At 52.9% G+C, this 13,037-nt stretch overlaps 1 protein-coding gene across 1 annotated transcript in view; it reads left to right on the forward strand.

The window, feature by feature from the left end:
• C3 (complement C3) overlaps window positions 1–12,236 on the forward strand; it is a 30,342-nt gene extending 18,106 nt beyond the window's left edge. The window contains exons 22-41 of the mRNA XM_010966781.3: window positions 43–109; window positions 206–292; window positions 1,016–1,219; window positions 1,671–1,746; window positions 2,024–2,183; window positions 3,169–3,267; window positions 4,505–4,661; window positions 5,323–5,486; window positions 6,423–6,581; window positions 6,730–6,789; window positions 6,898–6,988; window positions 7,090–7,141; window positions 8,649–8,736; window positions 8,856–8,945; window positions 10,662–10,767; window positions 11,036–11,125; window positions 11,271–11,354; window positions 11,658–11,741; window positions 11,835–11,970; window positions 12,052–12,236. Coding sequence (XP_010965083.2) covers window positions 43–109; window positions 206–292; window positions 1,016–1,219; window positions 1,671–1,746; window positions 2,024–2,183; window positions 3,169–3,267; window positions 4,505–4,661; window positions 5,323–5,486; window positions 6,423–6,581; window positions 6,730–6,789; window positions 6,898–6,988; window positions 7,090–7,141; window positions 8,649–8,736; window positions 8,856–8,945; window positions 10,662–10,767; window positions 11,036–11,125; window positions 11,271–11,354; window positions 11,658–11,741; window positions 11,835–11,970; window positions 12,052–12,193 — 2,196 coding nt within the window. The 3' untranslated portion in view covers window positions 12,194–12,236. The remainder of the gene's footprint in view (window positions 1–42; window positions 110–205; window positions 293–1,015; window positions 1,220–1,670; window positions 1,747–2,023; window positions 2,184–3,168; window positions 3,268–4,504; window positions 4,662–5,322; window positions 5,487–6,422; window positions 6,582–6,729; window positions 6,790–6,897; window positions 6,989–7,089; window positions 7,142–8,648; window positions 8,737–8,855; window positions 8,946–10,661; window positions 10,768–11,035; window positions 11,126–11,270; window positions 11,355–11,657; window positions 11,742–11,834; window positions 11,971–12,051) is intronic.
• The last annotated feature ends 801 nt before the right edge of the window (window positions 12,237–13,037 follow it).

Genomic DNA, 13,037 nt, shown 5'->3' on the forward strand with positions numbered 1-13,037 from the left:
CTTTCATTCACATGACTCCCCCTGCCCCTCAACGCTGTCCAGCCAGAAGGAAGGAGAGTGAACAAAACTGTGGCTGTCCGCACACTGAATCCAGAAGAAAAGGGCCAAAGTGAGTCAGCTGCAGGAGAGGGGGCGAGGCCTGGGTGGTGGCGCAGGGTGGGTGGGAGGGGGCTGGTGCCATCGGTGTCTCCTATTTGCCTGGCAGATGGAGTCCAGCGAGAGGAGATCAAAGCTGCAGACCTCAGTGACCAAGTCCCAGACACGGAATCGGAGACCAGGATCCTCCTGCAAGGTGAGATGCCCCTGGCCCCAGCCCCATGGGACCCAGAACGGGGCGGGAGGGGCATGATCCGTGAGAAGGGACCCCAGTTCCATCTAACTCTGGGGGAAATATAACCACTGTGCCTCCCTCGTCCTCTTCAGCCAAAACAACCCCCACCTTGATCTGACTTATAGAAGGTTCCAGGCAGTATTTAGTACAGCAAATAGCCTTTGCTGATAAAGGTGTTTAAATGAGAAACAATATAGTTTAAGAGCAGAAATTCTGGAACTAATTGCCCCGGAAGGAGAATGACTGGGGCAAGAAGGGACGCAAGAAGGAGCTGAAAAGGCAGCTCGCAACCTGAGAGGTGTAAGGTTTGGGGAGGAGACCCTTGGTTTCCTCATCTGTGATGGGGGCGAGTAATAGTGCCAATGTCTGAGGGTTGTTGGAGGGTTAAATGAGGTACTATGTGGTGTTCTCTTAGAACAAAGCCTGGCAAATAGCATTAAGCACCGACATCAGTATTCATGGCTGTTGTTACTGGAATTAGTTTACTACTGGTGTAACAAGAAGACCCAGGGTCCTGTGTTTCCCCATGAAGCGCAAGGCCACCTTCACCCCCTAAAAACGCAGAGCCCCCTCCAGCCACCCAGGCGTGCAGCTCCTCCGTCATTCACGCGCCCCCAGCTGTCCCTGACCCCTTTGGCCCTGGCTGGCCCCGGACTTGAGTGTCATCCTCCTGCCCGGCTGCAGGGACCCCAGTGGCCCAGATGGCAGAAGACGCCATTGACGGGGAGCGGCTGAAGCACCTCATCGTGACCCCGTCGGGCTGTGGGGAGCAGAACATGATCGGCATGACGCCCACGGTCATCGCTGTGCACTACCTGGACCACACCGAGCAGTGGGAGAAGTTCGGCCTGGAGAAGCGGCAGGAGGCCTTAGAGCTCATCAAGAAGGGTGTGTGCCCCAGGCCCCCATCCCCGCCCCTCGGAGCCCGCTCCTCCCTGAGACCCCGCCCCTCTGGGGCCCCGCCCCTCTGGAGGCCCCGCCCCCTTCTGAGACTGCCCCCTCTCTCCTCTCTGAGGCCCTTCTCTGAGCTCCCTCCCCCACTGGGGGCTGCTTGCCCCTGAGACCCCCCTTTGAGCACCCTCCTGTCTCTGAATCCCCTCTTCTCTGAGAACTCCTTACCCTTCCTCTCTCTGCTCCTCCCACCTTCTCTGAGTCCCTTCCGCCTTTAAGCTCCTCTCCCCTGCAGACACCCCATCCTGCCCAGAGCCCCCCTTGCCTCTGTGGACCCCTGTCCCACCCCTCACAGCATCCTTATCCCCTTTCTAAGCCCCTTCCTCACATACGCACACCAGCCACCCCGTCCGCTCAGCCTCTGGTGACATTTCTCCCTTCCCTGCAGGGTACACCCAGCAGCTGGCCTTCAAAAAACCCAACATGGCATATGCGGCCTTCATAGCCCGGCCAGCCAGCACCTGGTGAGTCTTGCCCAACCTCAGCCTTGCTCCTCCCTGGATCCCAGCCTGGAGCGCCCTAGGCGGGCTTCACCCTCACAGCCCTGTGAGACGGGACCCCTTCACTCGCATTCAAGGCACCAGCCAGCTGAGTGACCCTTATGCAACGCTGGGTCCTGAGCTTTGGGAAGGGAAGCTAGGCTGATGAGGACAGGCCCGCCCCTCTCTGCTCATTGGTTATCTGGGATGGTAGTCTCTGGATCCCAGAGCCAATTGGCTCATGCTCTGTGTCCACCCCCAGGCTGACAGCCTTTGTGGTCAAGGTCTTTGCGCTGGCAGCCAACCTCATCGCCATCGACTCTCAGGTCCTCTGCGGGGCTGTCAAATGGCTGATCTTGGAGAAGCAGAAGCCTGATGGAGTCTTCCAGGAGGATGGGCCTGTGATACACCAAGAAATGATTGTAAGAGGCAGGGATTCAGGGCAGGCTGGGGGAGAGGGGCACCTGGACTGAAAAAGACTCCACCATCCACCCACCGCCCAATTCACTGCACGCTGGGAAAGAGATATAAGGGAGCTCAGAGTGTCACCCTTCCGCTGCAAAAACACTAGACCCGCAGGATCTGGTGCAAAATGAAAGCCCCCTGACTCCCTCCTGTCTCTAAAAATAAACACAGAACTCCCTGGAGCTGTGGTCCTCAAAGTGTGGTCCCAGGCCAGCAGCATCAGCACCATCTGCACACTTGTTAGCAATACACGTTCTCAGGCTGGACTCCAGGTGCACTAAATCAAAACTTTAGGGGCAACACCTAAGAATCGGAGTTTTAACAACCCCCCGGCCCCCCCCCCCACCACCACCAGATGTGCTTAAGTTGGAGAATTGCTGCCTTAGGAATTGGAACCTTTCAGGCTTCCCAGCCTCACAGCTAACCCCTTCTCTCCAAGCTCCATCTGCACTGCTAGGAGCCTTGCTCTAACCAGCCACAGGGCCTTTGCACATACTGTTCCTGTGAGCATTGACTCCTACTCACTGTTCATATTGTGGTTCCATCTTATCCCTCAGGGGCACTTTTCCCGACTTCCTTGACTGAGTCACACTCCCGCTGTCTCACTGCCACATCCACTTCTCCTGCACAGCACTCATCAGTTTATAATTATGTATCTATGGATGAGTTGGTTGGTTCATGTCTGTCTCCCCAACTAGACAAGGAGCTCCATGAGGGCTGAGGCCCATGTCTGGTTTTCATTCACCCCAGCAATAGTTGCAGAATGAATGAATGAATAAATGAATAAATGAATGAATGAATACTAAAGAGCATGGCCCTGCTGGGGAGACACTGGGGAGAGACCCAGCCCTGTCTTGACCCACTGATCATACAAGTGGGTTGATTGGCATGTGGGGACACACTGGTGACGCTATTCTTGCTTCCTGCTTCCTTCTCCCCCAGGGTGGCTTCAAGAATCCAGAGGAGAAAGATATGTCCCTCACGGCTTTTGTTGTCATTGCGCTGCAGGAGGCTAAAGACATTTGTGAGGGACAGGTCAATGTAAGTGTCCCCTGCCCACTCCCTCCCTCCTCTCCCCTCCCCTCTCCAGGACACAGCCACTTTGGAAGGTGAGGTGCTGCTTTTGGGTCATTTCCAGTCTTCCCAGTGCGATACAACCACCACAGCAGCCATAATAATACTCAACATTCATCGAGCCATTAACTAAGATGCTCATCTAAGAACATCCCATTTTTACAGCCTGTAATCCTTGTAACAGCCCAAGAGATAGCCTACTCTTATTATTCCTAGTTTACAGAAGAGAAAACTGAGACACAAAGAGATCAAAGATTGGACCCTTTCTGCCTGCTTTACCGTTTTCAGAGCGTTGTAGCCAATTTCAGCAGAAGCCCCTCCAGCTTGCTTGCCACAGCACTCCTACACAACTGACACGTTTATATCCTAAATATACTGAAGACAACTCAAGGCACAGAGATAAAAATCCCTCAGGACTATTTTCTTAGTCTGGCGGATCTTTCGGGAGGTTTTAAAAGGGGTCCATGACCCCAAAAGGGAAAGGATTAAAAATCTTGGCTCATCGCTGTCCCCTTTTCTTCTGGTTTTGGTTCTGAAGCAGAGAAGCTTAGAAAGATGGGCCCCTGAGAGCCTGTAATTGCTCCACCTGCTTTGCCCTGGGTGTTGAGAGTGGGTTCTTTGACTTTTAGTTTCCCTGCTGGGGAACCTCAGGGTCTGACCTTCAGCCAGTTGTTCCTCCCTCATCGGGGCCCCAGAAAAGAGATGGAGGGGAGGAGGCTGTTACCCTTTACGCCCAGGAGGTACCCAGGCCTTCCTGGCTCCAGTCTTGAAGATTTAAGAGAAATTATGGTAGAAAAGAGACAGCGCTAGGACTGTGGGGTCAGATAGATCTGACTTCAAATCCCGATCACGGGCATTTCCCCTTGCTGGCTTCAGTGTATGCATCTGTAAAATGGGTATAATAATCGTTGTATTTTTTAGGACTCTCTGAGTTGTCCTAGTTGTCACACATGTGACCTAGATGATGCAAAAATAGATGGGGCATTTATTTTAGAGATCCAAGAATTTATCAGGCGCGAAGATGAAAGTGACCACAGCAGGCGCTCAGCAACAAGGCGGCTACAGTAGGAAACTCTCAAAAATGGGCTGGCCCGAGACAGAGACAGAAACCAGCCTGGTTCCCATCCTGGCTTCTGTGACCCTCACTGGTTCTCTGTGGCATCAGTGCCCACCTGACCCAAGGACCCAATGCTCTCTCTCACAGAGCCTGGGGCGCAGCATCAACAAGGCAGGGGACTTTCTCGCAGACCACTACCTAGACGTGAGAAGACCGTATACCGTGGCCATCACTGGCTATGCCCTGGCTCAGCTGGACAAGCTGGAAGGTGCCCTCCTCAACAAATTCCTGAACACAGCCACAGGTGAGGAGCACTCCCAAAGGGGTAAACAGTGATGCATGTTTGGGGTTCGAGGGTCCCTCTAGAGCTGGGATGTGTGGCCCTCAGTGGCACTGGGCAGCTCCAACTTGAGCTGGGGTGGACGGCTCTACCGTGTGAAAAGTCTTCATTGTAAGCCACGTAAGAAGGTTTGGTGCATAGTTCATTTGACAGGGTTGCACGTTGTGCATTAAGTACTTGCTTTGACAGTGAAGCATCATAGTGCTGGCATGGGAAAAGCCCAGGATGCCTTGAGAGACAGGAGGAAGAAGGGCCTCATTCAGTTTTGGGGTGCCACTGAAGCTGGATTATGCAGGGTGGGTAAGAATTAACCAGAAGTAGATGGAGAAAAGGTGCTCCGAGTAGAGGGAACAGAATATGCAAAGGCTCAGAGGTAAGAATGAGCATGGCAAGCTTAGGGGATTTCCTGCAGATCAGTGGGGCTGCAATTCAGAATTCAAATGGAGGAGGGAAAGTTGATGAGGGAAGAGAATGAAGCAGAAGCCAGCAGATCGAGGGCCTTGAATGTGGGCCAGGACACCTGAACACCAAGAGGTCTAGTGTGAGTCATTTTTCTGAGCTTTCTCTGAGCTATTTCCAGGCTGGACAAAGCAGTAAGCCTTGGGGGCGGGGGTTCTCCTTGCAGAAAGGACCCGCTGGGAGGAGCCTGGCCAGAAGCTCTACAATGTGGAAGCCACATCCTATGCCCTCTTGGCTCTGCTTGTGCTCAAAGACTTTGACACTGTGCCCCCTGTGGTGCGCTGGCTCAACGAGCAGAGATACTACGGCGGTGGTTACGGCTCCACCCAGGCAAGTGCCCCCCCCACCCCCACCCCAGGCACCTGCGTCCCAACTGCCTCTGGCTTCCCGTTCGCCTTCTGGAGAAGACACTGTGACCAAGAGAGGCAGTTCTCTCCCATGAGCCAGGATGATTGGGAAAAACTGAGGAATCTTTTTTTTTTAAGTTGCAAACCCATCTATGGATTCTAGACTACATTCTGGATGCTCCAAACTGTGCTCTGAGCCACCCTTTCCGTCCTGGTGTCTAGATCATGTTCTCAAGGCTCAGGTTTAGATGTGAGCCTCTCTCTCCCCCCGGGGGCGGTGGTTCTGGACCATGTTCTCAGTTCCATGAGGCTCCCACTGTTGCCATGCCTTACTATGAGTTCTAGACCAGGTTCTCAGTTATTCTAGGGCATCACCCGAGCCTCTGTCTCTCTCTGATGGGCTCTAGACCATGGGTTCTCTAACCGCAAACTCCAGCAACCACAGGCTCCAGTTTAATCTCCTTTCTTCCTGGTGAGCTCTCAACCACATCCTCAGTGTCACCTTTGGGTTCTTAATCAGATGCTCAGTGTTCCCAGACTCCAACTTTATTCTTTTTCCATGAGTGGGTTCTAGACACATTCTCAGTGCCACCAAACTCTTGTGTTAGACTCGCTCCTCTGGATGGAGCTGCACCACATTCTCAGTGTGGCTAGACTTTCTGTCTTACGCCTGCACTTTCTGGTGGATTCTAAGCATGTTCTCAGTGTCTGCAAGCTCTGCTCTGACCCTCTCTCCTTCAGAGAGCTCTACATAATGTCCTCAGTATCCAACAACCCCAGTGTTATTCTCACCCTCTGGCGGGCTCCAGGTCACAGCCTCGGCGCCCCGGTTCTGATCTGAGTCTCTTCATCCCTCAGTGGGTTCTAACTGCTCTCTCTGTCACCCAGATTCACCCCCTTTCTCTGTCCTGGGTAATAGGCCACTTTCATGGTGTTCCAAGCCTTGGCCCAGTACCAGAAGGATGTCCCTGATCACAAAGAACTGAATCTGGACGTGTCCATCCACCTGCCCAGCCGCAGCTCTCTGGTCAAGCATCGCATCGTCTGGGAATCTGCTAGCCTCCTGCGGTCAGAAGAGGTATAGCCACCTGGCCAAACCCTCACGCCTTTCATCCTCCATGCCAGCCAGGGTTTGGCGGAAGACAGGAGGGAGGGTGCATGACCACTGCAGCCAGCGGAAGGCTGCATTCCCAGCACCCTCTCTTCTCTCTCCCTGCTCCCTGCAGACCAAGCAAAATGAGGATTTCACATTAACAGCCAAAGGGAAAGGACAAGGCACCTTGTCGGTAAGGAACGGGGACCCACACCTACTTGACCCACCATCCTCTCTAGGCTCGCCCTCTGCTTCCCAGGTCAAGTGGGTTGAAACCTTGTCTCCCCTCCCATCTTGCCAGGTGGTGACTGTGTACCACGCCAAAGTCAAAGGCAAAGTCAGCTGCAAAAAATTTGACCTCACTGTTTCCTTAACACCAGCCCCTGAACCAGGTAAAAGGAATTCAGACCCTATCTGTCACTGTCTCCCCTCCCACTCCCGGATCAGAGCCCAGGGACCCTCCTCCTATCCTCCTTGTCTTCTGTGTTTGTAGTTAAGAAGCCTCAGGATGCCCAGAGCTCCATGGTCCTTAGCATCTGTGCCAGGTAAGAGACGGGGTTATTCCCTGGGGTTCATCTTGGCCATCCCTCTGTCTCTAGCAAGACTTCTTACAAATAATAACTGTCGTACTTAGTGCTTCCTGAGAGTGTCTTGCCAGCTGGGCCTGTGCTAAGCAGCCACAAGGAGGCGGACAGCTCAGGCAGTCCTCGCTTCGCATAGCAGTGTGAGACTAGCAGTGACCGTGACCGCGTGAGCCAAGTCTGCAAACTGATCTTAATCATGCGTGAAATCCCTATTGTTCCATGACCTTCAAAATCTTTAATCACAACATCACAAACTATCATCCTGCCAGTTATAAAAGTACAGAGAAATGAAAGTATAATAAGATGGGTATCTGTTAAGTACACCATAATTCAAAACATTAGAATATTGAGAAAACAATTGGTTTTCTTTTTCCCCTTCGGAAAACCTTTATCCAAAGCACTGTCGTTGGGACAGCGTCTCCTTTATTCTCTTTGTGTAATTTATGATGTAAAGCAAACATCTTTCCATGCCCTAGTGAGTTGTCATGTTCCCCTCTAAGTTTGGGCTAACTTCCAACATTTCATCCTTCGAGCTTTCAGCGACATGAGATAGCCAAGTGTCCCTTTAGTGTGACGCTCTTTGCCAGTGTCACTTCCTCTGGGACACCTACATTCTTTTGGTCACAGCCGCTTTCCTCATTTACGTCGCTGAGTTTGCCTCACTAAGTTCCTCTGGCCATGTCACTAGTCTTGCAAATGGCGGCAGGGTCAGCATTCCCGTGCTCTGCTGTTTTTTCTCTAATGCCATTTGTATCCTATTCAAATTTTGCCTCCAGTGTTATCACTCTTCATTTCATGGCTTTGCTTTCATTTTTGTTGGCCAATTCCCTCTGTCAATTACCCATTTTTGTAAAATTTCACGTGGGTTTTTCACTGCGAAGTAAAGGAGCAGCACAAGGACACACTTCGCTGTCTGCGTGTGAGCTGAACAGCCGGGGCTCAGGCAGCCGGCACTGACAGGCTTTGAAAGGAGTGATGTGATTGGTCATTGGCTGTGATGCAAATCTGTTGTCTCCATAGTGATTGGTGGAGTGAAGAGCTGGTGACCAGACTGGTACCTTAGGCAGTTACGATTAATATACCGCGGCACTGAAGTCTGAACCATGGTGCTGTGGGACTGGCACCATTGTACTAGGCTGTGGTAACAGAATCACACAAAGTGAGACCTACCTGTATTCTTATCTTCATTTTCTGGGAGAACTGAGGCATGGAGAGGTCAAGAAACTCATCAGATGTTACAGAGAGCTGGGATTTGAAGCCAGGCAGTTGTGCTCCAGAACCTGAGCCATTAGTCCTCTTGACCACGATGCTTCCCTTTCTTTATTGCCCTTGGGGGAATGTTTCCTAAAATCTAGCATCCCTCTCTGATGCTACGTGGGAACTAGAAGCCTCAGTCCCTGATATGACACCATCGTCCAGGCACTGACCCCACTCTGAGGCCCAGCATCTTTTCCCCTGCCCTGTCCAGGTACCTGGGAGACCAGGACGCCACCATGTCAATTCTGGACATAGCCATGATGACTGGCTTCTCTCCTGATACTGATGACCTCAACCTGGTACGAAGGTCTTGGGCTTGGGGGCTAGGATCCGTGAGAAGGAGCCCAGGGTCTGGAAGAGGCTGGAGCGGGGGTAAAGGGACCCAGGAAGGGTTTTCACAAGTCCCATCCTTCCCCAGCTGAGCTCTGGCGTCGACAGATACATCTCTAAGTATGAGATGGACAAAGCCTTCTCCAATAAGAACACCCTCATCATCTACCTGGACAAGGTAAGGCTTTCATTGGGATCTTGGCCCCTACCTGGCTCTGGCCTTTCCTTCTCCACTGGCCTTTGTCTCTGGGTCAGGCCAGCCCCAGGCTAGGGGAGACAGGGTCTGTGCTGCTGGGTGTTGGAAGAAGGGATGTGTAAACCAAGATGGTCAACCCAGGTCAACAGGGTGGTCAACCCAGGTCAACAGGGTGGTCAACCCAGGTCAACAAGGTGGTCAACCCAGGTCAATAGGGCAGTCAACCCAGGTCAACAAGGTGGTCAACCCAGGTCAACAGGATGGTAAACCCAGGTCAATAGGGTGGTCAACCCAGGTCAACAGGGTGGTCAACCCAGGTCAACAAGGTGGTCAACCCACCTTCTATGCCTTCTGACCACTGATGTTCCAACCTCATTTTTCACTTGCTCCCTCCAACTACTTCTCATCAGGGTCTTAAACAACCATTGGGGAAAAAAAAACACTTTGTTTAAAGAAAAGAAGAAAAAAGTGCTCAGTGAAGAGAAAGGACTTCTTTTGCTCCCCACCCCCTAGCATTTCTCTCTTCTCTTATTTTCTCTCCATCCGGCTCTCATTATCTCTCATGTGATTTGGGCTTCCTCCTCTTTCCTGCTTATTCCTTCCCATTCTGCTATCCTCATATCTTCCCTGCTAACTCCCGGTGCCCCCTGGGACCCTCACTCCACATTAGTCAGCATAAGGAACACCAGCTACTGTGATAAAACCCCTAAGATTATGGGGGTCTCAACACCAGAGACTTGTATTTTTCACCCTGCTAAAGTCCAGATGGCATGAGAGATAAGGAGGGACCCTTCTCAGTGTGGTTGCTCAGGGATTCAAGGACCTTCCATCTTGTGGTTCTACAGTCCTGGGATTTTGGAGTCCTCTGCTGGATCCATTCTCTCTAGAAGAGATGATTGTGCATGGGAAGGGTTTTTTTTTTTAATGTCTTTTTACATTTTAATTTTTGTACTTTTATATTTTTATGTAATTTCAACCTTACAAATTTCAGAGCAGCATAAAGAAGTTCCATATACCATATACCCAAATTGACTAATTGTTAGTATTTTCCTCCAAATGTATGCATCTGTCACATATGTATGTGTGTGTGTCTATATATATATAGACACACACACACACATATCTGTTTTCTTCTTTCTTTCGTTCTTCTTTCCTTCCTTTCTCTTTATTTTTTCCAGGTTTATTGAGATTTAATTGACATACGACATTGTGCATGTTCAAGCTGTACAATGTAATGATTTGGTATGTGTATATGTTGAGAAGTAATTACCACACTAAGGCAGTTAACATATCCATCACCTCACATAGTTATAACTTGTGTGTGTGTGTGTGTGTGGTGAGAACTTCTAAGATTTACCCTTTCAGCAGCTTTCAAATATCCAGTGCAATCCTGTTAACAGTGGGATGTTTTTAAGGCCATCGATAGCAATCATTGGCCAAAACTCAATCACTCGGCCACGTGGAAGTCAAAGAGGCGGAGAAGAATGATCTAGCTGTGAGCCTTGAAGAAAAAAAACATGGATTTGTTGAATTACTCGTTCATCTTTTGGCGAAGATTCCTGCCCCCACCCATCTTCTCTATCTTCCCCACCAGTATTCATCCTGATCCCTCAATTTCCCCACCACTGCTCCACCCCCAGAACCCCGTGCTGGACTTCCTCCATGTCACCCCCTGACCAACCTCCTCCTTCTTCCCAGATCTCACACACCCAGGAGGACTGTCTATCCTTCAAAGTTCACCAGTACTTCAACGTGGGGCTTATACAGCCTGGGTCGGTCAAGGTGTACTCCTACTACAACCTGGGTGAGCCGCCATCCTACAGCCTGGGGTCTCAGGGTCCCAGGGGCCTGGGAGTTAGGAGTCTGGGGGTCCCAAGGTCCCAGAGGTCTGTGAGTGAGGGGTCTGGGGCCCCAGGGGTCTGTGAGTGAGGGGTCTGGGGGCCCCAGGGTTGGAGACCTGACATCGGCACGATGGGTGCATGGGACTGGAGCTGGGACTCTGAGGCCCCAGGTGTGCTCTCTGGGGTGGAAGCCCCAGCCCTCTGATCCCGCCCCATCCCCTCTGCCCGCAGATGAGACCTGCACCCGGTTCTACCACCCGGAGAAGGAGGATGGGATGCTGAGCAAACTCTGCCACAAAGAAATGTGCCGCTGCGCAGAGGGTGGGTGCATAGGAGTCAGGAGGGTGGCCACGCCCACTGGACCGCCTACTCTTATGGCGGGATGTGCCCGGGGCTGGCCACACCCATGGGCGGTGGGCCCCGACCAAGGAGTGCAGGACTTAGACCATGTCGCCCCACCCCGCAGAGAACTGCTTCATGCACCACGTGGAGGAGGAGATCACCCTGGAGGAGCGGCTGGACAAGGCCTGCGAGCCGGGGGTGGACTACGGTGCGTGGGGCGGGGCGCGGGCTGTGGCGGTGTGCGTGAGGCCGCGTGACGGCAGGTGTCAGGCATCTGACTGTCGTCGCGGGCGGCTGTAACCGTGTGCTTGGCTGTGAGCGTGACTCTGGGTGAGGTGGGGGATCTGCGACCGTCTGTGACGGTGTCCGCTCCTGGGGGCCGTGGCAGAGGCTGCAGCGTGCCGGACTGTGACCCCTGCAAGGACCTGCTTGGAGGAGCCGTATGCCCAGGGGCGCCTGCAGGTGGGGGTGCCCCACAGACCACCCTCACTGTCCTCCTTTCCCCCGACAGTGTACAAGACCACGCTTCTCCAGAAGGAGCTGTCCGATGACTTTGACGAGTACACCATGGTCATTGATCAGATCATCAAATCAGGTCAGCCCTGTGCCCTGTCTCCTGTCTCTCTGCCTCCCCCTCCCCCCTGCCCCTCCCTCCCCCCAGCTCGGCTTCCCTCTCCCTCCCCTCCAGGCTCGGATGAGGTGAAGGAGAAACAGAGGCGCAAGTTCATCAGCCACATCAAGTGCAGAGAAGCCCTCAGACTGCAGGAGGGGAAGCAGTACCTCGTGTGGGGCGTCTCCTCCGACCTGTGGGGAGAGAAACCCAAGTGAGTGCTCGCCCTGTACCTCCACGTGGCCGCCGCCTCCCTCCCTCCCCTCCGCCTCCTGACCTGTTTCCCTTCCCCCAGCATCAGCTACATCATTGGGAAGGACACCTGGGTGGAGCTGTGGCCTGAGGATGACGAATGCCAGGATGAGGAGAACCAGAAACTGTGCCAGGACCTGGCCAACTTCACTGAGAACATGGTCGTCTTCGGCTGCCCCAACTGACTCCACCGCCATTGTCCACCCAATAAAGCTCAGTTATATTTCACATCTCCCAAAGCCTGGACGTCTTTGAGAGGGGAAAAGGGCAGCTGCGACCCCCAGCGGCTGCATGTGCAGCCCTGCTGCATCCTACTGAGACCTTGCCTGCGTCCCACCCTATCCCTCCTGCGGGCCACCTGCGAGCTCCGGGGCTTCCTCGCCTAAAGCACGGGGCCTGCCGTCGGCACCTAGCTGGACACGCGCCTGCACCTTCCTCCGCATCTCACCGCACCTCAGCTCCATCCTCACCTGAATTCTCACCTTGATCCTCACCAGCAGCTCACTGCCCCTCCACCTGAGCTCTCACCCCCTTGCTTACCTACCTCCTGTTGCGTCCTCACCTGAACACTTACCAATATTCTCATCCGGGTCTTTACCTGCTCTCTCCCCTACACGCTCAGCTGTATCCACCTGCATTTTTTGCATCTTCACCCTCTTCCCCTACCTATATCTTTATAAACTTACCTGTATCTTTACCAACGTTCTTCCCTATAATCTCACCTGTCTTTCCGCTGGCGTCCTCACCTGTATTTTCTCTGCATACTCATCTGGGTGAGGACCTGCATCTTTACCTACATCCTTCTCTGGATCTCTTCCTATGTTCTTACCAGCATCCTTACCTACGTAGCTGCCTGCCTTCCCACCTGCACCTCCCCCTGCGTCTTGACCTGCATCCCCGCCAGCATCATAGCCCTGCGGTCTCCCTCTGCCTCCCCACCTCCATGCTCACCTGCATCCTTGCCTGCCATCCTCACCTGTTCTCATCTGCGCCCCACTTGCCTTCACTCACAGCTCTCTCACTCCATTT

Source organism: Camelus bactrianus, chromosome 22, assembly GCF_048773025.1.
Source record: "Camelus bactrianus isolate YW-2024 breed Bactrian camel chromosome 22, ASM4877302v1, whole genome shotgun sequence".
Lineage (NCBI taxonomy): Eukaryota > Metazoa > Chordata > Mammalia > Artiodactyla > Camelidae > Camelus > Camelus bactrianus.